This window comes from Gracilinanus agilis, chromosome 3 (assembly GCF_016433145.1).
Source record: "Gracilinanus agilis isolate LMUSP501 chromosome 3, AgileGrace, whole genome shotgun sequence".
NCBI lineage: Eukaryota > Metazoa > Chordata > Mammalia > Didelphimorphia > Didelphidae > Gracilinanus > Gracilinanus agilis.
In genome coordinates, this window is record NC_058132.1 from 226,392,586 (window position 1) to 226,415,551 (window position 22,966).

The 22,966-nt window shown below is 34.8% G+C and overlaps 1 protein-coding gene across 1 annotated transcript in view; it reads left to right on the forward strand.

Moving 5' to 3' along the window:
• Window positions 1–22,201, forward strand: part of NEMP2 (nuclear envelope integral membrane protein 2) — a 38,065-nt gene extending 15,864 nt beyond the window's left edge. The window contains 10 exon segments of the mRNA XM_044669693.1: window positions 8,353–8,465; window positions 9,093–9,324; window positions 9,471–9,543; window positions 10,548–10,641; window positions 13,736–13,850; window positions 15,159–15,384; window positions 18,963–19,072; window positions 21,825–22,052; window positions 22,055–22,161; window positions 22,163–22,201. Of these exon segments, the coding sequence (XP_044525628.1) occupies window positions 8,353–8,465; window positions 9,093–9,324; window positions 9,471–9,543; window positions 10,548–10,641; window positions 13,736–13,850; window positions 15,159–15,384; window positions 18,963–19,072; window positions 21,825–22,052; window positions 22,055–22,161; window positions 22,163–22,201 (1,337 nt within the window).
• The last annotated feature ends 765 nt before the right edge of the window (window positions 22,202–22,966 follow it).

A 22,966-nucleotide genomic window follows, 5' to 3' on the forward strand; every position in this document is an offset into this window, starting at 1 on the left:
GCATGATTGAGCGAACTTTGAGACTTTATGCCACTTGTAAAAATGGAGCGGATTTAGGAAACATAATTAAATTTTTTTATTTTTCTGTCTTTATTTTTTTTTTTTTGATTGCCAATTGAGTATAACTGAAATCCTGTGTGTCCAGTTCTAGTAAAAAACGAGGCGCTCTGATGGTGATGGAATACTGGTGTGATATAAGGAATGATGAACTGTTTGCTTTCTATAAGAACTGGAAAGACCTCCATGAACTGATGCAGAGTGAAATGAGCAGAACCAGGAGAACATTAACATTGTACACAGTAACTGAAACATTGTTGGATAATCAAATGTGGTTGACTTTGCTACTAGCAGCAATGCAATGATCTAGGACAATTCTGAGGGACTTAGGAGAAAGAACACTATCCACATCCAGAGGAAGAACTGTGGGAATAGAAATCCAGAGGGAAACATGATTTATCACTTGTTTATACGGGTATATGATTTGGGGTTTTGGTTTGAAAAGATGCTATTACAAAAATGAATAATATGGAAATGGGTTCTGAGTGAGAATATATGTATAACCCAGTGAAATTACTTGTCAACTCTCTTAAGGGGGAAGGAAGATGGGAGGGAGACAACAAGAATCATGTAACCATGGAAAAAATTTAATTTAGAATTTTTTTAATTTGAAAAAATGTTAATTTAAAATTTGAAAAAATTAATTAAAAATTTTTTTAATTTGAAAATTTTTAAAAAGAGAGAAAAGAAAAAAAAAGATCCTATGTAATTCCAGTGCCTTCCTTAGGAGGACCAGATACCGATAAGGAGCTAATCTTACACATGAAAACATAAGTAGTAACTCTCCTTGTGAATAAACGTTATTCCTAGGTTCAATGGCTCCATAAATATAGTTTCTTAAAAGATGCTGAATTTACTCTGTAACAAAGATCTGGAAGAGGATGTGTAAATAACACTAAATCATTCCAAATTGTATTCAGAGAACAGTGTATATCAAATAAATTGTCCATAGTAAAATATGCTTGTCCTTCACTCAGGTGTTAATCCTAAAGTAAATAAGCCTGAGGCAAATTGGATTTGCCTTTGAGTTAACTTACACAAGATAGTTCATAAATTATTTCTATCTTAGATAACTGATTGCACTTAAATTCTTTTCCTTAAAACAAAACAGATGTTTCCAACTTTAACTTTTCTCCTTAATAGGTTTATATCCTGGTCCCACAAACTTCTGCATCATTATCTAATTATTCCCATATCATTTTGAGCTATCTCAAGGATCTTATCTTATAGTGTTAATAAACCGATCACAAGCTCAAATACTCATCTGTTTAGTTGTTTAGGTTATGGAAATGACTATAATTCCAAATTGAAAAACACTAAAATCTTTCATCTTCTAGTGGTGCAGAAGTGTTGCAATAATGAAATTCATTATATTTTTGAAAATATAATGCCCTAGTGATTAGCTATGAAAGGAAGAAGCAGGGACAGCATCACTCCTGGTCCTCCATGCCTAGGCTAAAGGCACAGAGTGAGTCAACACATGTATAAGAAGATAAAGCAGGCTTATTTCTGTTTGATTTCAGCTAAGAGTCATATAGGCAGCCAATTGTATGATAGGATATCATAGCCAGGCTCAGAATTCACTAGGTAGGAAAATTTCTTGTATGGGAAATTGAGCTAAGAGGGTCCTCCCTTAGTCTTTCCAAGGCTCCCTCCTGCCTCCAGGGCCCCTGAGCTATTCCTCAGGTACAGATATCCACTGGTGGCAGTTCATAGATGTTACTCCCTTTGAACCTCTAGCATTTTTCTTGAAGCGGTGAGACATTTGACCTTGTGACACAAACATACCTGAAAAACTTGTTTAACCATTCCCCAGTTGATGGACATCCCTTCAGTTTCCAATTCTTTGCCACCACAAAAAGAGCAGCTATAAATATTTTTGTGCAAGTAGATGCTTTTCCTTTTTTTGGAAGAGATGAGATTACTTAAAATCACAAAGCTAACAAATTTGCAGAGATTGGATTTTTGATTTATATGTTTCAGAGCTGTAATCTTTCAGTAATTTGCTTTAATTGCATTACAGTTTAGTTTCAGGACACACTTTTTACTACATCGAAATTAGATTTACAATTACAAAGTTAAAATCTCAAATTTCTTCTAGTGCCACATATTCTCAAGTACTTCACATTATAGTACCTGCTACTCTCAGATCAGCTCTTGCCAAAGATTTAAAAGTGGCAATCTTGTGATAACCTTCCCCTATGTTAGGGTCCAGGAGGTTTTTATATTCTTCACCTAACAATTAAAATACACACTTTTAATGGTCTTTCAAGGACAAGATTTTAGTATTCTAACTCCAAATGATTCCATGTTGCAGATATATAACTAGAAGTTCATGAAGAATAAACGCATAAAAGTTTTTGTAGCCTTGTTTCAAAGAAACACCAAACCTTCCTCAAACCTTTCTAATGCATAATATGCTTAATACTTTCTTCCTTCTTCTCATTATAAACCTTTTTAATGATCTCAAAAACTACACCTTTCTTATTTCCCTTATTTCCTTCATATTCTTTTAAAGTGTTTTAACTTGCTCCATTCCTAAATTCTGTTTCAATTATATTCCACACTAATCTTCACTCTACTGAATTTCTCCTTTATAATTTTAGCACATATTGTTAAACAAACCAATGACTTACTAAAACCTTTACTCCCTAAATTGCAGTTTATTTTAACTTACTAGTTTTTCATTTACCCCTAACAACTAAACTCTGTTGAATTATTACTAATTAGTTGTAATTTTGTTCTCTAGGGGATGAAAGTACTTAGCATTTCATCTTTCTCTCAAAAAGAGAGAGGGGGGCTTATCCTGTAGAACCTAATCCTGACTGGCTGTAAACTTCCCCAAATCCCATTAAGATATTCTTAGTAATTAAAAAAGGGGCGACTATAGGGTGGACAGAGTGCTGGTTCTGGGGTCAGGAAGACTCATCTTCTTGAAATCAAATCTGGCCTCAGAAACTTACTAGCAATGTGACCCCAGGTAAGTCACTTAACCCTCTTTGTCTTAGTTTCCCAATCTATAAAATAAGCTGGAGAAGGAAACAACAAACCACTCCAGTATCTTTATCAAGGAAACCTCAAATGGAGTCATGAAGAGTCAGAAACAACTGAAAATGACTCAGCAACAAACAGTTATAAAACTCTTTTAATAGTTTACCAAACCCTGTTTTTTATCCAAAGAACAATTAAGTTTTTTTTTTTCCCCACAGAAATAGCACAAAGCATTTTTCTAAATTAAATTTCACTTTCATCCAAGTTGCTTCCTTAAATAAACTTTTCTTTTTCTGGGCAAGAAGCTAGGCATTTCCAAAAATCAAATTGTAAACTTGCTTTGGAATTTTAAACCAAACTAATTTCCCCTTCTTTGACCTACAGCTTTGTGATATTGAGTAGTTCTAATATATCTCTATGGCAATGCCCCTAAGTTCATCTATACTTTTCTTATGCCACTTAGAGAGGAAAATATAGAGATGGCATTTAATTCCTATCAGCAATTGATTAACAAAAACAGAATTAACAATTTCTGCATTATATGGTTTAAGTGGATCTAGCCCCAAATCCTGCCTAGCACTTCTGCATAATCTATTAAAAATGAGTAGGAGTCTCATTTTCTTCTTGACAAGTTGTTTGAAATCTATTCCAATTAGTATCCGTCCCTGAATCAGGGAGTCTAATATAATTTACAGTAATATTTCCAATTGCAAAACACACACCTATTTGAAAATTTCTTTTTAAACTGATTTGTACTTAACTTTAATTTGTAAAACTAATTAGATGTTCTAATAAAACTTAATTTACTTTTTTGTTGTTACTTGAATCACACAAACTTTTGACTTTTTGTGGGGTGGAGAACCAGGAAAGAGTTAATAAAGGCAAGTAGTTCCTAATGGCTACATCTTTTTAAGTGTAAATTGCAATCTATTCTTTTTCCTTTACTTTGAAACTTAATTGATACTACTTAAAAAAACAACTTCAGTAATGGCCCCCACCTCCCCAATTACATGTAAAAACAATTTTTGGCATTTATTTTCTAACATTTTGACTTCCATTTTTTCTCTTTCCTCTATCTTCTCCCCCACTTCCTCAGATGATAAGCAATTTCCTATGGTTTATATGTGTACTATATCATAAAACTTATTTCCATATTTATCATGTATTGGAAGGAGACATTAAAAAAAACAACCCATGAAAAACATTAAACGAACAATGGTATGGGTTTGATTTGCATTCAGATTCTGTCAGTTCTTTCTCTTGAGGTGGATAGCATTTTTCATCTTAAATCCTTCAGAATTGTCTTGGATCATTGTATTATTGAGAATACTTGTGTTTTTCACAGTTGTTCATCAGATGATATTGTGACTGTGTACATTGTTCTGAGCCTGTTCACTTCCCTCTGTATCAGTTTGTATAAGTTTTTCCTGACTCTGAACTCTTCCTGTTCATCATTTCTCATAGCACAATAGAATTCCATTTTAACCATTTCCCAAATTTGTTCAGACATTCCCCAATTGATGGGCATCCCCTTAATTTCCAATTCTCTTCCACTACAAAAAAAAAAAAAAAAAAGCCGCTATAAATATTTTTTGCCTGAATAGGTCCTTTTCCTTTAAAAAAATTTCTTTGGAATACAGACCTAATAATGGTATTTTTGAGTCAAGAATATGAACAATTTTATGGCCCTTTGGGAATAGTTGCAAATTGTTCTTCAGAATGGCTAGATTGGTATACAACTTCACCAATAGTGCATTAGTGTCTCAATTATCCCAAATCCCCATTCAACATTTATAATTTTCCTTTTCTGTCATATTTACCAATCTGATAGGGGTAAGATGGTCTCAGAGTTGTTTTAATTTATATTTTCCCTAATCAATAATGTTTTGATGTAAGCACTTAGAAATATAAAGTGTCCCCTAATTACTGATTTGGCTGCATCCACAAATTTTGATATGTTGTCTCCTTGTCATTTTCTTTAATGAAATTGCTGATTGCTTCTGTGATTTGTTCTTTGACCCACTCATTCTTTAATATAAAGTTTATTTAGTTTATTTAGTTTTTAGTCCTTTTTTTGCATCCTTTTGGTCTCAAAAGAGCATTTGGTTGTGAGGTTTTTAAATCTTGTTATATGATTGATTTTTGTGAAGATGCCATTTACTGCTGAGAAAAAAAAGATATATTCTTTTCTATTTCCATTCAATTTCCTCTAGAAGTCTTATCAAGTCCAACTTCTCTAAAATTCTGTTCACCTCTTTAATTATTTTTTTTGTTTGATTTATCTAATTCTGAGAGGGGAAGGTTAATGTCCCCTTCTAATAGGGTTTTATTATCTATTTCCTCTTGTAAATCAGGAAGATTCCCCTTTACGAATTTGGATGCTATGCCAGTTGGTGAATATATGTTTAATATTGATATTATTTTATCACCTATAGTTCCTTTTATCAATATGCAATTTCCTTCCCTATCTCCTTCAATTAGCTCAGTTTTCAATTTTGCTTTTTCTGAGATCATAATTGCTATCCCTGCTTTTTTAAACTTTAGCTGAAGCATAGTAGATTTTGCTCCAGCCTTTTGTCTTTACTCTGTGTGTCTCCCTGCTTTAAATTATTTTTTTGTAGACAGCATATGGTGAAATTCTGGCTTTTAATCCACTTTGCTGTCCTCTTCCATTTTATGGGTGAGTTCATCCTATTCACATTCAAAGTTAGGCTAACTGTATGTTTTCCTCCATCTTATTTTTTTCTTATTTATTCTTATTCTCTCCTTTTAAGCTTTCTCTATTCATAGATGTTTTTGCTTCTGTTTACCCCTTTTCCCTTAGTTCCCCTCTTTTTTATTCCCTCTGTAAGAATAAAAATTAGGACCCTGGTCCTCAGGATCTTTCCTCACACACCTCCCCTTCTTTCTTCCCTATTCGGTAAGAAAGAGTTCTCAAGTCATTGGCTTTCATTTGTTTGCTTCTCATTTTTAGGAAGCTATTTTCTTCTTTGAGGCTTTGTATTTCCTTTCTAAGAGAGCTATTTTCCTGTTTCAGGTCTTGTAATTCCTGTTTTAGGAAACTGTTTTCTTCAGCAAGTTTTTGTTCCAAGTTTTTTTTTTCCTATCATTTTCTTTTCAAATTTTTCTTCTATCTTTTTTTATTATTTGTTTTTCTATCTTTTTTAAGAGTATTTCTAGGGGTTCATTTTGGGCTTTGCATCCTTTCACATTTTCTTTTGAGATTTCACACATTTTCAATTTTGTATTGCTATCTTCTTCTGAGCTTGTATTTTAGTCATCTCTCTTGTTGAAGTATTTTCCTATCATCAGGCTTTTTCTCTGTCTTTTGCTCTTTTGGTTTTTTTTTTTCTTTCTTGATTTTGTTTATCTGCAGAAGCTTAGCTCTGTTCCTGGAGTGAAGGGAGACTGTCCCTTGTCCTTCACTTGTACTATGCCTAGGGTTAGCTCAGCTGTCTTAATCTGAGAGAACACTCTGCAAAGGCAGCCTGGATAGCTCTTAGCCTCCTGAAGCTGGACCACACCAGCTGTGCTCTTTCCCCAGTTACTTGCATTGTATCAAGGCTGAGTTGCAGAGAAACTCTCTCCTCCTACCTTAGTGAGATGAATCCTCCTTGGCTCTGGGCTAGAACACTGCATCATCCCTTCTTCTGTTGGTTCTGCCATTCCAGTGTTTGTTTTGAGGCATTTTTGTTCTTCTGTGGTCATTTTGAGGGTGGTTGGCAGGCTTTGAGCATTTCTTACTTCACTATCTTGGTCTGATCTCTTTGTTATTCCTCAACCCATTCATTTCACTCCATGGACTCCACCTTGCCTCCCCAGATTGTCTCCCCTTTCCTCCCTACCACCTTGTCTCTCTAATCCCTCTTAATTATGACACTCTCTTTGTGAATATAGCCTGCAACATCTCCACACCTTTTCTCCTGTGCAATTCTTGATATCTTTATTAGCCTCTATAGAGGATCTACCTACCATAGTTCAACTATGAAGATAATGGAATAGAATTAATATTCATATACTTCTGAATAATACTGCCTGGTTAAGGAAATTCCTTGATTTGGAAAGGAAACATCAATTCTGATACATTTTCAAAGACAAGATATATTGATTTAAAAATATATTGTGTTACCATAGACTCCTAGAAAAGAAGAAATGGCAAGTGGATCTATTTGACTCTTAATCATTAATTAATAGTAGCAATTTCTTAGTGATTAGCTGTACTTATGATATTATATAGATTTTCCTATTAGAAAAATGCTGTTGTTATGACAGTGAACTGACTAATATGAATAATAATTGATGCTATATTAGCATGAATAAATAGTAATCATAGACAAATGAATCTGGACAACCCCTAGGAACCAAAAAGATTTTTTCCTGTCATTAATCATAACCACTATCTTTCAGCACGAAATGAGGAAAGCATAGTATGTTTAGGAAAGATTGATGTAACTTAATGAGTACAAGAATTTGTGGTCAATCAATCAAGAAGTTGGTTTTTTTTAAGGCCTGGCTAGTTGCTGAGTATTCTGACACAATAAAATGAAACCACCTCTACTGGCAAGGGCCTTACATTCAAATGAAGAAAGACAATAAAGAAATATCTAAATGTAAACAGAATAAGCATAAATTAGTATATTAGTAAATTAATATAAAATAGTTAAATAAATATAAGGTAATTTGAGAGGGAGGGTATTAGTAGTTCAGGGATTTAGGAAAAGTTTTATATAGAAAATGATGCTTAATTTGTATTTTGAAGGAAAAGGGAGATTTCTCTGAGGTCATGATGAGAAGAGGGAACATTCCAAGAAGACAGCCAATGCAAAGAGATTGAGCCAGGTGATGGAGTGTCTTGTGTAAGAAACAGGATGGAGAATTGAAACTCAAGGGAGAAACTAGGGCTGTATATATAAAAAAACCGGGACTCATCAGCATGGAAATGATATTTTAACCCATGGGAGCTAATGAGGTCACCAAAGAAGAGTGCAGAGAGGAAAGAACTGGGGACCCAGGAAAGAGCCTTGGATAGCATTTCACAATTTAGGGATCTGACCTGACTCTTGAAGCAGTGAAGGAGGCTGAGGAGGAGTAGCAATTATTCAAGGTGAGAGGAGAACCAGGGGAGAACAGTGTCCTGAAAACCCAGAGGGGAGAAAGTAAAGAGAGGGAGATAAATAAAGCATATGGGTCAAAAGTTCTATGAAACATTGCAGTGCTCAAAGCCGTGAGAATGAAAAATGTTTCCTAAATGTTTGAATTTGATTTTGTTTCAATTCCTATTTCATCTCTTTTTCTCTCTCCCAGCACCATGTAAAGTTCTGAAGGAAATGGATATATTTAAGGGTTCCGAATCAGTCTGTTACTGCTACAACCAACTTGCCCAGATGGAATGGAAATGGATTTGGTCCACCATCCAGGTAAGGAGACCCTTAAATCATAAACTCGGAGAGATGAAATGCAAAACAGAAAACAGGTTTTGTGAAAGGACCAATTTTCGGTATTGAAGATATATTGCCAAATTAACAACAGATGAGTATTTTGCTGTTGACACTCTTCTCATCGTTGGCTCTGTCTCACTCCTGGTGCTAAAGAACAGCAAGCAGAGAGCACAGCATATACTGGCAGCAGCAGAATTATCATGAGTTAATTCATAAGGAGCTGTCCATTGCCATCTGTTTGGCTCTATAGCTAATGAGTCAGGAAGGAAATGAGATCTGGTACTGGGCCTTTTCTAGTAGACATGGGAAGAAGAACCTGAACTAATATATGCTTTCAACTGATGTAGAGGAAGGAAGAACTGATATTTTTTTCTTTATTTAAAAAAATGAGCCAATCTCTGCTTTTTACACTAAAAAAGCATGAATCCTTCTCTCTTATAGCCCTAACAATGTCTCCCATCTTTTGTTACTTGGTATCTCTTATGTGCTATATTGATTATCATTATATGTTAAAGAAACTGACTGTTCTTTCTCTCTCTCTCTCTCTCCCTCCCTCCTCTCTCTCTCTCTCTCTCTCTCTCTGTCTCTCTCTTCCTTTTTTGATAGGTGAAAATTACCAGCTCAGACATGCTCAGCATTGTCTTTGTCATGGAAGAACATAATTGTCGGTATCCAGAAACTATCCTTTCTTTAATCAGATGTTTGAGTCATTCCTTTTGGAAACCAAAGGAGTCTAACGATATAACCATTGATATTAATCCATACGAGAAGTCTGTGTGTTTCTATATGAAGTCTGCCAAAAAATATTTTTTCTATACAGTGAGGGTGAATCGACGTAGTAAGTTGAGTTTTAAAAATTATCTTAATATTGATGATAATATTTAATCCGTCACTTTGTTATAATTAACTATCCAGATTAAATACTCGTAAGTTAACATTTAAACACAGTTTGCTCTAAATCTTTTATATTTTCTTGTTTTTTAGTTGTGGATACAAAACTCTTCCTTGTGTTCGTGACAGGGATATTCCTGTTCTTTAATGCAAAGACCTTGAGTAGGCAAGTCAAGTTTCTTTACTAATTTTGTAAATGGGCATAACTTGAGCTTTTAAAAATGTCAATTGACTTTATTTTAACAGTTTGGTATTTTCCAGAATTCATTTAAATTCAGTAGACATTTATTAAGTGCCAACCATATACAAGTCACTGTGCCAGGTACCAGACATTGATAGGTGATGCCATATCCAGAACCTCATATTGACTTTGGGGTAGAATCTGAACTTTAGAGAGCTATGTTTTCTATTTTCGCTCATTTGCAAGTCTACTAATTCATTCACTTATAGAGAGTTAAAATTATTTTCCCATGATCCTAGAGATACTAAATGTCCCAATGGTGACTTGAATCAAATTCTTTCTGAATCCACAACACAATGCATCCCACACTTATTAGGGAAGTCAGTATTCCTTTGATAAATTCCTTTGGATCACTAGAGTTGAGGTAGACTCCATGCCTATCCCTCCTCTCCAAGAGGAATAGAAGCTGTGTAATAACTATCATTATTTTCTGCTCACTAATGAAAAATTTTTTTCGCTTGGGATTTGGGGGCATGTGATAAATGACTGAATTTTCCAGAAGTCTGAACTTTGAATAATTAAGTATAATTACATTAAGACCCCAATCCTCAGCCACTTCTAGTGAGGGAATTTTCTCTGCTAACATGTTAGTTCTTAGATGCCGATCTTATTTAACATAATCATCAATTATGAACTTTATCTATCTCATATTTAATTTTAAATATGTGCCATATTACCCATCAGAAATGTATTTCTGTTTAACACATAAAATCACAGGGTTTATGTGCCCAAACCAAGCAAATAATAGTAAATGTCAGTCCCTGGTCATATCATTCTTATTCAATAAAATCAGGCATATTTAGTGTGATCCACTGTTCAAGTGTATAATTTTTCTTTTTGGCTACCCAAAAATGCCTCAAATGTCTCTGTTTTACATTTGAAAATAATAGTTTTCAGGTAAATAGTATCTGACTATTTGTCTCCAACAGGAGCACTGTTTTCTATTATTCTGCTGGAACCATGCTGGGCATTCTTATGACCTTGGTCTTTTTCCTGCTGTTTATGAGAAGATACATCCCCAAGGTAGGTGTCCTATTTATGAAACAAAACTAAAAATGGAAACCTTGATGTGCTGAGCATCAGGACCTGGAGGAGTGGGGGGTGAGGGGAAAGGTTATTTAATTCATTTGATCATATCCATTCCCAATTCCATACTGTGTTGCTTCACCCTAGAAGATGTCTTTAAAATATTTAGATTTTCAACAGATATGGTAGAAAATCTCATTGTTTTTAAGCCACTGAAATAAGTTTGTAGTTTTGGTGTTCCTTTTAATCCTCTATCTTTTAAGCAATACTTTTCCCCCCCATTCAAGTAAAAATTAAATTACATGCTAAAATTCTCTCCCATATTGAAAAGGTGTGGAAAATAGCATCTATCATTACTTTAAGGCTTTAAATTAAAATTTTTCCACACCACAGCATGTTTTCCTTGGAACCAAATCACATTTTCATACCGTCTTGGCTTGTATCTGTTCAGCAATCAACATGTATTCGTTATTGTAAGGGGAAAAAAGGATTTGATGTGAAAGAACCCGAGTTCAAATCCATGTTCTTTCGCTTACTACCTGTTTGGCATTGGATGGGTCAGCCCGCTTGTCTCAGCCTCATCATCCTCATCTGTAAAATGAGAGGTTGGACAAGATCAGGGATTGTTGACCTTTCCTTTGTCACAGTTCCTTTTGTCGGTCCAATGAAATCTATGGACTCCTCAGGATAATATTTAATTGTATAAAATAAACTATTTAAGATTACAAAGGAAACTTAATTACATTAAAATATCTTTATCCAAATATTTAAAGGAAAAAAATAAACAAGTTCGCCTCTACCCAGATGAAATATCCACAGACTGGGCAATTTTTAAGGTCTCTTGCTTTAAGTCTTAAGCTTCTGGTACCATGTTGCATTTAGTTCAGACAAAACCCTAAGACATAACAGCTGGCTTATCAAAGCTGATAAAACTATTCCTCTGTCTTCATTTAGATGGAGACATCAGGGAATCTATAATGTCATTCCTGTGAGCACTCCTCCAGCAATGCAAACCACATACCATCTTTGCTTTTTCCTCCGGGGCTATTCTTATTCATAAACCAATGTGAGAATTATAATTAATATTCAAATACTCCAAGTATTATATTTAATTATAAATTATATTATTAATATAAATATATTTATATGTAATACATAAATATATAAATAAATGTAAATATTATTGATAAAATAAATTATATTATTAAGATTTATTACTAATAACTTGAAGAAAAAGAAAATAAAAAGCTAGAGTAAAAAGCCAGCTTTCCCAGTCGTTCACGTGGGCAAAGAGAGAGAAGGCACAGCTTACAGCAAACTTATAAACAACATGTGAAGATGCAAACGTGGGGATGCAGGGAAAGGGATGCTGGGAGATGAAGTCCAAGGTACAAATTTCTTTAACTATACACCCTGCAACACAGGACGTCTTCCCAATGTGCTGGTAGATACCAAGGAGTGTGTGGAATATCTCTCTGTTACCCCTCATTGTCCCTCTGGGATGATCCCAGTCCTACCTCTTTTATGCCATTTCTCCCATTTAGTTCCTCATGGCTTATATAGTGTAGTTTGCTGGTGCCCAGCACGTACCATCTCTTGTCCTTTGGTTTTGGAGATGATGACATTCCATGACTCACAACCACATAGTGTTACCTGAAGAATATTTTTTTAAAAAGTTAAGCTTTTGTTTCAAAAAGAAAGCTTGAAGTCATTAAAATCCCTGTGTAATTGAGCAGGAGCAAGGCAAAATATGTTCTTTCTCTTCTGCAATCTGGGCCCATTCCATTGTCCATCTGCAGTGTCTCCCCAAGATATCACTGTTGGACCAGTCAATGGCTCAGTCAATAAACACCTATTAAACTGCTAGGTACAGGGGATATAAGGAAAGTAAAAAAAAAAAAAAATCCAGTCCCTGTCTTCATGGAGCTCACATTCTAAGGCTAGAGACAACACATAAACATCTAGATTCATGCCAGATAGATGGAGATTATTTGAAAGTAATCTGAAAGAGGAAAAAGAAAATTAGCCACTGGAGCAACCCAGAAAGGTTTCTTCCTGAGGATGGATTGGAAACAAGGTAAGCTAAAAGACAGAGATGAGGTGCAAAGTCATGGAAATGGAGCTGGTTGTGGGATCGGCATTATATAGGTTGATGGTTCACTAACCCCTAGCCAGTTTCTTATATCAGAGCCTGGAAAATAGATATTTCTTTTTTTTATTGAAAAACAATTAAATTAATTTAGAATATTTTTCCATGGTTACATGATTCATGTTCTTTACCTCCCCTCTCCCACTCCCATAGCCAATGAGCAATTCCACTGGATTTTACATGTGTCATTGATCAAGATCTATTTCCATATTATTAATATTTGCACTAGGGGGATCGCTTAGAGTCTACATCCCCAATCACGTCCCCATCCACCCATGTGATCAAGCAGTTGTTTTTCTTCTGTGTTTCTGCTCCCACAGTTCTTTCTTTGAGTTGGAAAGCGTTCTTTCTTAAAGTCCCTCAGAAATGTCTTGGATCATTGCATTGCTGCTAGTACAGAAGTCCATTACATTCGATTGTGTCACAGTATAAAAATAGATATTTCTCATGTGTAGAAAACTGTGGATAGTAAGGCTAAACTCTTGAGTATTTATAGATATCATAGAGGAGGCTTTGCAGGTATCTGGAGCTTGATGCCATCAGCACATTGATTAGGGAACCCTTCTTTCATTTAGGCTCCATATTGGATGTCCTTCATGACTAACAGCTTTTGCAAATGTGCCTTTTTTTAATGCCCTATTTAATATTAATTTTTAGAGGAGTATCAACCAGAGTTCTCTCTGTCATTACATTCTTTAAAGAATATTATATTATTTTGACATAGCCTTACCTAGAGGAGATCTTTTGGGAAGAGAGTTCTTCAAGGTTTTGCTCTACCAAATAAAATAAATTTTTTTTTAATCATTAAACAGTGGGTAGAATGTAATCTTTATATCTTCTAAACCTTTCTGTCAGTGGATAATAAAGTATAATGGAATAGTGATTTTTCATTTAAGAAATAATAAATTGGAATATTCTTTATTTCTTTCCTTCCACACACAGTATAGCACCTTTGGGGCCCTCATGGTTGGTTGTTGGTTTGCTTCGTTTTACCTCGTATTCCAGTTAATGGAAGAATTTAAGTGGCTCTGGTATGAAAACAAAAGGTATATATTAGGTAGGTAAATTGAAAGAAAATATAGACCATTATATTTATGAGGCTTAAAGGTATGCAGAGGGATTGTCCTGGTGACAGTTTTAAACATTAGAAGGAGGCAAGTTTTTGAGAGCCTTTGATATTTCAAGTTTCTAAGTTCTCTTGGAGGGGTGGGGTAGGTACTCACTCCATTAGCCCAGATCCCAATCTTTCTGAAACTTAGGAATTTGTCTCCAAGCTTTGCTCTGGCCCTGCAGGCAGGCTGGGACTGAACCTCTCCTAGAACTTTATCTGGCCTTCAGATATCACATACGTAGTCCATTAACAAGCCCGTACCTTTACAATTGGGTAGGACTTGCCAGATCTCCACTGGCATAAACATGGAGAATCTCAAGTTACTTTCATTCTAGTGGGAAAATCTTTAAGAGTTCATATATATATATATATATATATGCCCTTTTTTCATGGACATAGCATGAAATCATAGTTCATGACTTATACGATCATCTGTTGACATCCTGGTCTCATAATAAAAATTAAAATAAAATTCCTCTCTTAAAAAAATGAAAAGATGCCAAGATATCTGGCTTCCTGAGAAATGTGATCAGTGATATATATACCTTGTTCAAAGTCTTCACTAAAGGAATTTACTAAATACCTCATCATGTCGTATTGGTGGTCCCAAGCTCTCAAAGTTATTAGTTGGGTTGTTGGATTCAGTTTTCAAACTTTTTTACATTCCTTAAGCACTTCTCTTCTTACATGGGCACTGGAAAGACCTGTATTTCAGAATACCTTGGAAGGACCAAGCTTCATCAACGGATGCAGTAATTTTTTTTTTTAATCCATAAAAAACAGAAAATAAGAAGTAGATGAAAATTTTTTTTTCTAAGTAAAATTTTGGGTTAATTGACATAGCTGGTTCTCTGATTACTAACCCACAACTCTGAAGAGTAGTTTCAACTTTATAGTAAATAAAAGAAAATCTTGGGGATCTCAGAGGGTTGCCTTCCAGAACCTCCAGGGTCACAAGTTGTTTGGCCTGAGAAATCAACACAGATGTCAGCTGGCTTGGAAAACTTCTCAGAAGCTTATAAAAATTCAGCTGTGCATCTTAGAAGGGCTTGCTAGCCAGAAATGTACTTTTTGCTTTAGTGATTGGTTTCTTCTGACCCTGACAAAGGACAGTGAAAACACAGATTTTCATGGGCTTAGACAGCGTTGTCTCAAACCTGGGTTCCTTGTACCTGGTACTGGGATCAGGTTTTCCCCACCATTTTCCAGGCTCCCGTCCAGGGACTAATTTTCTGCCTTCTCGTGCTTTCCCAGGCTACATTCTGATTGTGGGATCCTTCAGCTTTGCTGCCTGTTATAAACACGGACCGCTGGTCCAAGAAAGGAGCATCAATCTCTTCAAGTGGATGTTACAGCTTTTGTCCTTGGTCATAATTTACTTTGGGGTTACCACAGCCCAGGTTGCTTATGCTGTGATAGTTCTCCTGATTTCTTCTCAGGGTCTCCATTACCCAGTCAGAGCTTTCCGCTGTGTGGGCAGGTTAGTATCTCTCTGGTGAATTTGAAATTGTAAAACAAGAGTGATTTTAAAATATACACATAGAGGATATAGGTTGTTGTTGTTTGGTCGTTTTCAGTTGCATCTGAGTCTTTGTGACCCCCATTTGGGGTTTTCTTGGCAGGAATATTAGAGTGGTTTGCCATTTCCTTCTACAGCTCATTTTACAGATGAAAAAAACTGAAGCAAGCAAGGTTAGGTGACTTGGCTATAGTCACACAGTAAATTTGCCATTTCCTTCTCCAGCTCATTTTACAGATGAGGAAACTGAGGCAAACAAGGTTAGGTGACTTGGCTATAGTCACACAGTAAATTTGCCATTTCCTTCTCCAGCTCATTTTACAGATGAGGAAACTGAGGCAAACAGGGTTAGGTGACTTGTCTATAGTCACACAGCTAGTAAGTGTCTGAGGCCAGATTTGAACTCAGGAAGAAGTCTTGACTCCAGATCCAGACTCTGTCCACTGTGCCACCTAGCTGCTATATAGCATATATATTTTTATGTGTGTGTGTAGTGAAGAATATATTTGCCAGCATAATTTTCCTCCGTTCCTTGATATTTTTACTCTAAAACAGAAGGAAGGGAGGAGGAAGCTCAGGCATTTGGTTCCGTCCATCTCTCGCCTTTTTATTCAATGTATCACTCTCATTTACTAAGAATTGTATCTCATCCAGAATTGACTTAATTCAATGACAAGATTTATTTGAAATCTTCTTTCCTTCAGCCATTTCTTAATGCTTAAAACGATTGACTATTTTAAGATCAACATGTCTCTTTCTGAAGGAGAAACTAGCCGAGGGGGAACATTTAGTAGTTTCCTTCCCTTTGAATTTTAGATCTGACCTTTAATCATTTGGCTGTGATTAGAAGATAAAGGTTAAGGTTCTAGTGCCAACTCTGGCACTCTGTCTTGCAACCTTGGATAAAACGGCTAATTTCTCTGGGTATCACTTTCCTCATATATAAAGGGAAATAGGATTCAATATTCACATTTTCTAAATTCTGATTCTAATATTCAAAGAGTCAAGCAAAGAAAGAAAGAAGAGGGGAGCTGGTGCATCTCCTGCTATAGCTTCCATGTCCCCACCAAAACAAACCATTATCAATGGCACTATCCTTAGTCTAGGGAAGCACTTCTCAAAGTATGGTTCAGGATTCCTGGGGGTTGGGGGTCCCTAAGATCATTTCAGTGTGGGGTTGTCTGTGAGGTCAAAACTATTTTCATAATAATCCTAAGATGTCTTAACTTCTTTTAAATTCTAACTTTTTATTTATTTTTATTTTTATTTTATTTTAAAAATTTGCATGTAAGTATTCCAAAGTTACATGATTCCTAAATAAATAAATAGAATTTTAAAGACAGTTACATGATTCTTAAACAAATTTAAAAAAAAAACAGTTACATGATTCATAAATAAATAATAAACAAATAAAATAAAAAATAAAAAACAAAGTTACATGATACATATTATTTCTTTCCCCCCTCCCAGAGTTGACATTAACTCCTTTTTTTCTTTCTTTTTTTTTTAATATTTACCTTCTGTTTCAGTATCAGTTCCAAGATAGAAGGCTAGACAATTTTGGGGGGGGTTAAGTGACTTGCCCAGAGTCACATAGCTAAAACGTGCCAGTTCTGAATCTAAGACCTCTCTCTCTCTAGACCTCCTTTTCTATCCATTGAGCCACTTAGCTGCTATTTTAAAACAGATGATAATCATGTACTTCCAAAAGGAAGAAGAGAAAAAATTAATTAGTCTTTGTCAAGTCAAGGAAACAATGGGAACATTAAAAAAACAAAGCTCATTGACTAAGATAATTACTAAGTGGTAACTTCCTAAAACCTTTTTCTTTGTAGTCTTCAAAGAGGGTCTCCTTTGGGCAAACTAGATTATGGTCTCTTGGCATCTGGATATAGAGGGCCTCCTTCTCCCCTCTGCTGGTATTACACAGTCTAACTACCACTAGGTGGAGGCTACACCCCACAACATCCTCTGCCCTTTTTTTTTTCTTTTTTAAAATATATGTGAATTAAAAAACTTTCGGTGAAATATTTTTTCCTACTACCTATTTGTTTTCCAAATAAAGACTTTCTGAGGATTCTATTTCCCTAGAGGCCTGTTTCTTTCATATTCCAGAGATGAATCAAATCAGATGTAGAAAGGCCATTACTTTAAATCTATGATGACAAAAAATCCCAGAGAAAGGAAATTATCTATTTTCAGCATCTGTGCTTAAAGGACAAAAATCCTTAGGATCTCATTTGTTTACAGGGTTGTCTATATAGGGGGGAAAAAGGGACAAAAGTTTACTCAGGACCCAAACTCTGTACCTGGTCTGAGACCCTGAAAATGTTAACAAAATAACAATAAAAAAGAAAACTATAGTTCATGGGAAGCAAAAATTCTTCCCATGACATGAGTCTGTGAACTTAAAAAAAAAATTATTTTGACAATTGTATTTCTATGTTCCAGTTGTTGTCATTTCAGTCATGACCAACTCTTTGTAACCCCATTTGGGATTTTCTTGGCAAAGACTGGAATGGGTCGCCATTTCCTTCTCCAACTCATTTTATAGATGAGGAAACTGAAGCAAACAGGGTGAAGTGACTTGTCCAGGGTCACACGGCTAGTAAGTGTCTGAGGCCAGATTTGAACTCAGGAAGAAGAGTCTTCTTAATTCCAAACCCAGTGCTTTATTCACTGCAACACCTAGCTCCCTTGACAACTGTGTTTCAATATAGTTGATTTCCTTTGTAATTCACTATGTATTTTTATTTGATAGAGTGTCCCAAAAGTCTCATTGAAGATTCAATCATGAAGGCTTTTGGCATGCCCTCTGCATTTAAAATTATGAGAAAAGGTCCATAGGGGGTCACTAGCCAAAGGAGCCAGTGATAAAAAAAAAAAAAGATCATAAAGGAAATAAAATGCAGAGTTGGTAAAACTGATAAGTATGTTTTCTTGAATTTCAGAAAATGAATCCAAATGTTCATGCAGGTATTTGGGAGAAGAGCTGACCTTTATTTCTATAGCATTTTGAATAAAATCTTTAATGGCATTTGAGCCTTTGTGAGATAGGTCCTATAGATATTATTCTCATCTTTTCATTCTTTCTCAGTCATATCTGACTCTTTTCCCCATTTGGGGTTTTCTTGGCAAAGATCCTGGAGTGCTTTGCCATTTCCTTCTCCAGCTTATTTTCCAGATGAAGAAAATAAGGCAAACAGAGTTAAGTGACTTGCCTGGGGTCATACAGCTAGTAAGTGTCTGAGGCCAGATTTGAACTCAGGAAGATGAGCCATCCTGACTATAGGTGCAGTGCTCTATCTGTGGCATCCCTTAGCTGCCTGTATTCTCGTTTTATAAGTGAGGAAACTCAGAGAGATTATTAACTCATTAATTAATTTGACACTAGGATCAAGATTCAGGACTAGGTCTTTTCTGACTCCAATTCTAGCATTCATTATGCCAGAAACACCATATGGATCATTAAAATACTAGAAGTTACATAAAATTTACATTTTCTATTTTAAATATATGGCTTATTTTTGTCATTTTAGAAAAATCAAGGAATATTATAAAAAGAAAAGAATGGTGATTAAGCACCTTACTGAAGAAGAATACAGGGAACAAGCTGAAATCGAAACGGCCAAAGCGTTGGAAAGGTTGCGTGAATTTTGCCACAGAACAGACTTCCCATCGTGGTTAACTGTATCCAGACTCCAGGCCCCTAAAAAGTAAAAGAAAACTCCTTCCTCTTTGAAAGCTTTCTTTGTTGTGTAGGCATTCAACCCGGCTCAGACAGTCTCTCTCAGTTCCCTTCTAGCTCTTGTGCTGATGACTCTCATTGGATTGGTTAGACTTTTGTGAACATTATAGTTCCATTTCAGATAGAAAATCTAGATGAGATTAGCACACCTAGTATTTTGCTTTCCCTTCAAAAGAAAAGAGAACAGATGAATTCTTTCTTTATTCAAAGATATGTTATTGTCCCAATCACAAATGATAACAATTCTCAATACACAGTTTCTGAAAAGATAAGATCCAAATTGTCTACCTCCCTTTTTTCCCTCCCCGCTCCCAGAGATGGTAAGCAATTTTATTTGGGTTATCCATGTATCATCACACAAAAAAATATTTCCATATTGGTCATTGTTATAAGAGAAATCTCATATAAAACTAAAATCCAAAATAAAACTAAATAAACTAATGTGAAAGATAATGAGTATGCTTTGATCTGCATGAGCAGATGAATCTTAACTCAAATTCCTTGACTTACTCAAAATTACCCCCAGCAGGTTAAATATTGTAATATTTATTAGTATCATAAAATATTGTGTTATAATTTTATAAATGACTATATTCATTATGTAGGGGATAAAATTAATATGGGTTGACTAAATATAAGAGAATGTGGTCGCCAATATTATAACTCAAGTCAAAATGACTTTTTATTTAACAGCTTTATTTACAAAATAGAGGGAAAGAGTAAAGTAGAGAAATGTGAAAGAGGGTAGAGTAAGCAGTCTAGCTAATCACCCTAAATGTTTCTCCAATGCCTGGCTCTGGTGGTGAATAACCTCCTTAGAAAACTAATCTCTCCAGAAGCCAGGAAAGCAGTTAGCTTTTTCATTCACCTATGTTTTAGTCCAAAGGGAAGAATCCAGGAACAGTCTTACCAAATGCTAGGGTCCCAAGTCCAGGATGAGGAAGGTCCTCCACCAGCCTCCAGATATTATAATATAATATTTATTGGTATTATAATGTTTATCAATATTATACAATGTTATAATATTTATTAATATTATAACATTGTATTATAATCATTAGTGTTATATTGTAATATTTATTAATACCACAAAATATTATATTATAATATATATTGGTGTTATAATATATTGTATTATATTATCAGTACTATAAAACATTATATTGTAAAACCTTATAATATTTATCAATATTGTAAAACATTATATTATGTTTATCAATATTGGAAAAAATTGTATTATATTTGTTAATATTGGAAAACATTGAATTATAATAGTTATAGTATTTATTAATATAAAATGTATCCTAATATTTATTAATACCACAAAATATTATACTATTTATTAGCATTATAATATACTGTATCATAATAGTTATTGATATTATAAAACATAATATTTAATAATATCATAAAACATTGCATTATATTTATTACCATTATGTTATATTATTCATTAATATTATAGATATTATATTTATTAATACCATAAGATATAATGATATATTTATTAGTATTATAATGTACTATAATATTTAGCAGCATTATAAAACATTACATTATGTTTATTAGCATTATAGAATATTGTATTGTGATGTTTTTAATACAATAAAATATATTTATTAATATTATAAAATATTGGGATATAATATTTATTAACATCATAAAATATTGTGTCCCAATATTAATATTATAAACATTGTATTATATTTATTGATATTATAAAATATTATTTGTAATATTTATTGATAGAATAGAACATTGTATTATAATAATATAAAATGTAAAAAATACATTAATGTTTATTAGTATAAACATTTATATTGTATTATTACAATTATATTGTTATTGTATATATAATTGTATATATTTTATATATATTTGTGTATATATGTGTAATATTGTATATATAATATATACAATATATAATTGTATACTTACAATTATATTATAATATTTATCAATATTATAAAATAAGTTATGATATTCTGAAATTATTATAATAAGATTATAAAAATAACTTTTAGGTGGGGAGAGCTAAAGTTGGTGGCATATGGAGACTGCTACCTTCCTGATATATTGTAAATTATCTCTGAATTGCCAAGGAGTCATCCCCTCCTTCCTTCTCTACAGAGCTTTCCCTTACTTTTTTGCCTCCTACTGAATGTCAAAACACAAATTAAAGAAAAATATGGGAAGGGCTGAGACTTCATTGGTATTAGGAGCCTTCCTAATAGAAAATGGCCTTCTTGGAGATTTTCCTGAGGTCACTGAAGATGTCACTTGCCCAGTTCACATAGCCAGTATGTTGCATCAGAGGACAAGCTTGAACCTTTGTCGTCCTGACTGTAAAACCATCTCTCTATCCACTGTTTTGTTAGTTTAAATTTTACTTTGTAAAAAATAAGAAAAAGAAATAGAATGGTCCACCTTGCAGATCAGTGTTTTCTTATGCTTCCCAGAATCCATTTTTCCAGCAATCATATAAACATCTCCAGTTTTTTACTCCCACTATGAATGCTCTTTAAATGCCATTCTAGACTGATGTAAAGACAAGTTTTATAGAGAGTTGTCAGAATAACTAGAAAAACTCATTGTCTGCTAAGTAAAACTTTGTCCTAATGATCACCTTGTCTATAAACAATTTTTTTGATAGGTTTGCAGATTTTGTTTTGGGAGCGAGTCACCTGTCACCAGAAGAAGTCAGAGCCCACGAAGAGCAATATGGCCTCGGAGGCTGGTTTTTGGAAGAGCAGCTCTTCAACCCTGGAGGCTCCCAAGTGGACGATCCACAAGATGATTCCTCTCAGGAAGTGGAAGTAGTTGAAATGCAGGGTGGGTATCCAAGGGAGCAGGAACTGTTGTAGGGAAACCAAGGCTACGACCATTTTCCTGGAATGTAGATGGATCCCAGGAGAAAGGGAAATTAAACAATAAATATCTTTTGTGCCTTCAAGTCATCCTTGCTGGCAAAGTTCTGCTGCTCCTTGTACTGTCGGTGGCAACCAGGATTCTTTGAAGGATTCCTTCTGAGTTTCCTAGAATGGAATGGAGACTCTCCCCAAGAACAATGAGAGGCTTTCTTTCTGTCCCTCAGGAGGCGAGCTGGTGCAAAGAGGTGCCTTATCCCTGTTGCATTAAATCTTCCTCCTGGTCCTTGACTAGAGGAAGAGACCCTCGACAATGTGACAGACAAGCCATAGATGCCAGATCTTTTTTGTTTGTTTTTTTTTGTTTTGTTTTAGCTGTGTAGGGTAAAGATAGATACTTTGAAAAGGGGGAACCAATTTTTTTTTTTAAGGCTTTGATACTATTTTAATGAAATGTATTATCATGACCTCAGGGTTATTTTTCATATTTTACTTGAATGGTTAAGGAGCGTGTTTCCCTTATGATATTCAGATCATTTGTTATTGTTGGGGTTTGTTTTTTGTTTTTGTTTTGAGCAAGTGTGGTGGAGTGGATCGAGAGTGACAGCCCCCAAACCAGGGAGATCCAGGGTCAAGCCCCACTTTTTGACCCATGTGACCAGCGTTTGACCCTGGACAAGGGAATCCATCTCTCAGGGGTCCCGGCAACTTTCTGAGACAAGAAGGTGTTGGGCTTCCCTGGTAGAGAAACTTCTTCATCTGGGAGTTCCCTAGACCAGGGAAATGGTGTCTGTCCAGGCCTTATCCTGCCCTATTTCTGTAGCCATTCTTCATGGATCCAGGGGGAGTTTTGATTTTATGACATTGAACCAGAGAGGAAGGGAAATAGATGACAATATTTTTATAGTAAAGGGGTAGAAACCTGGAA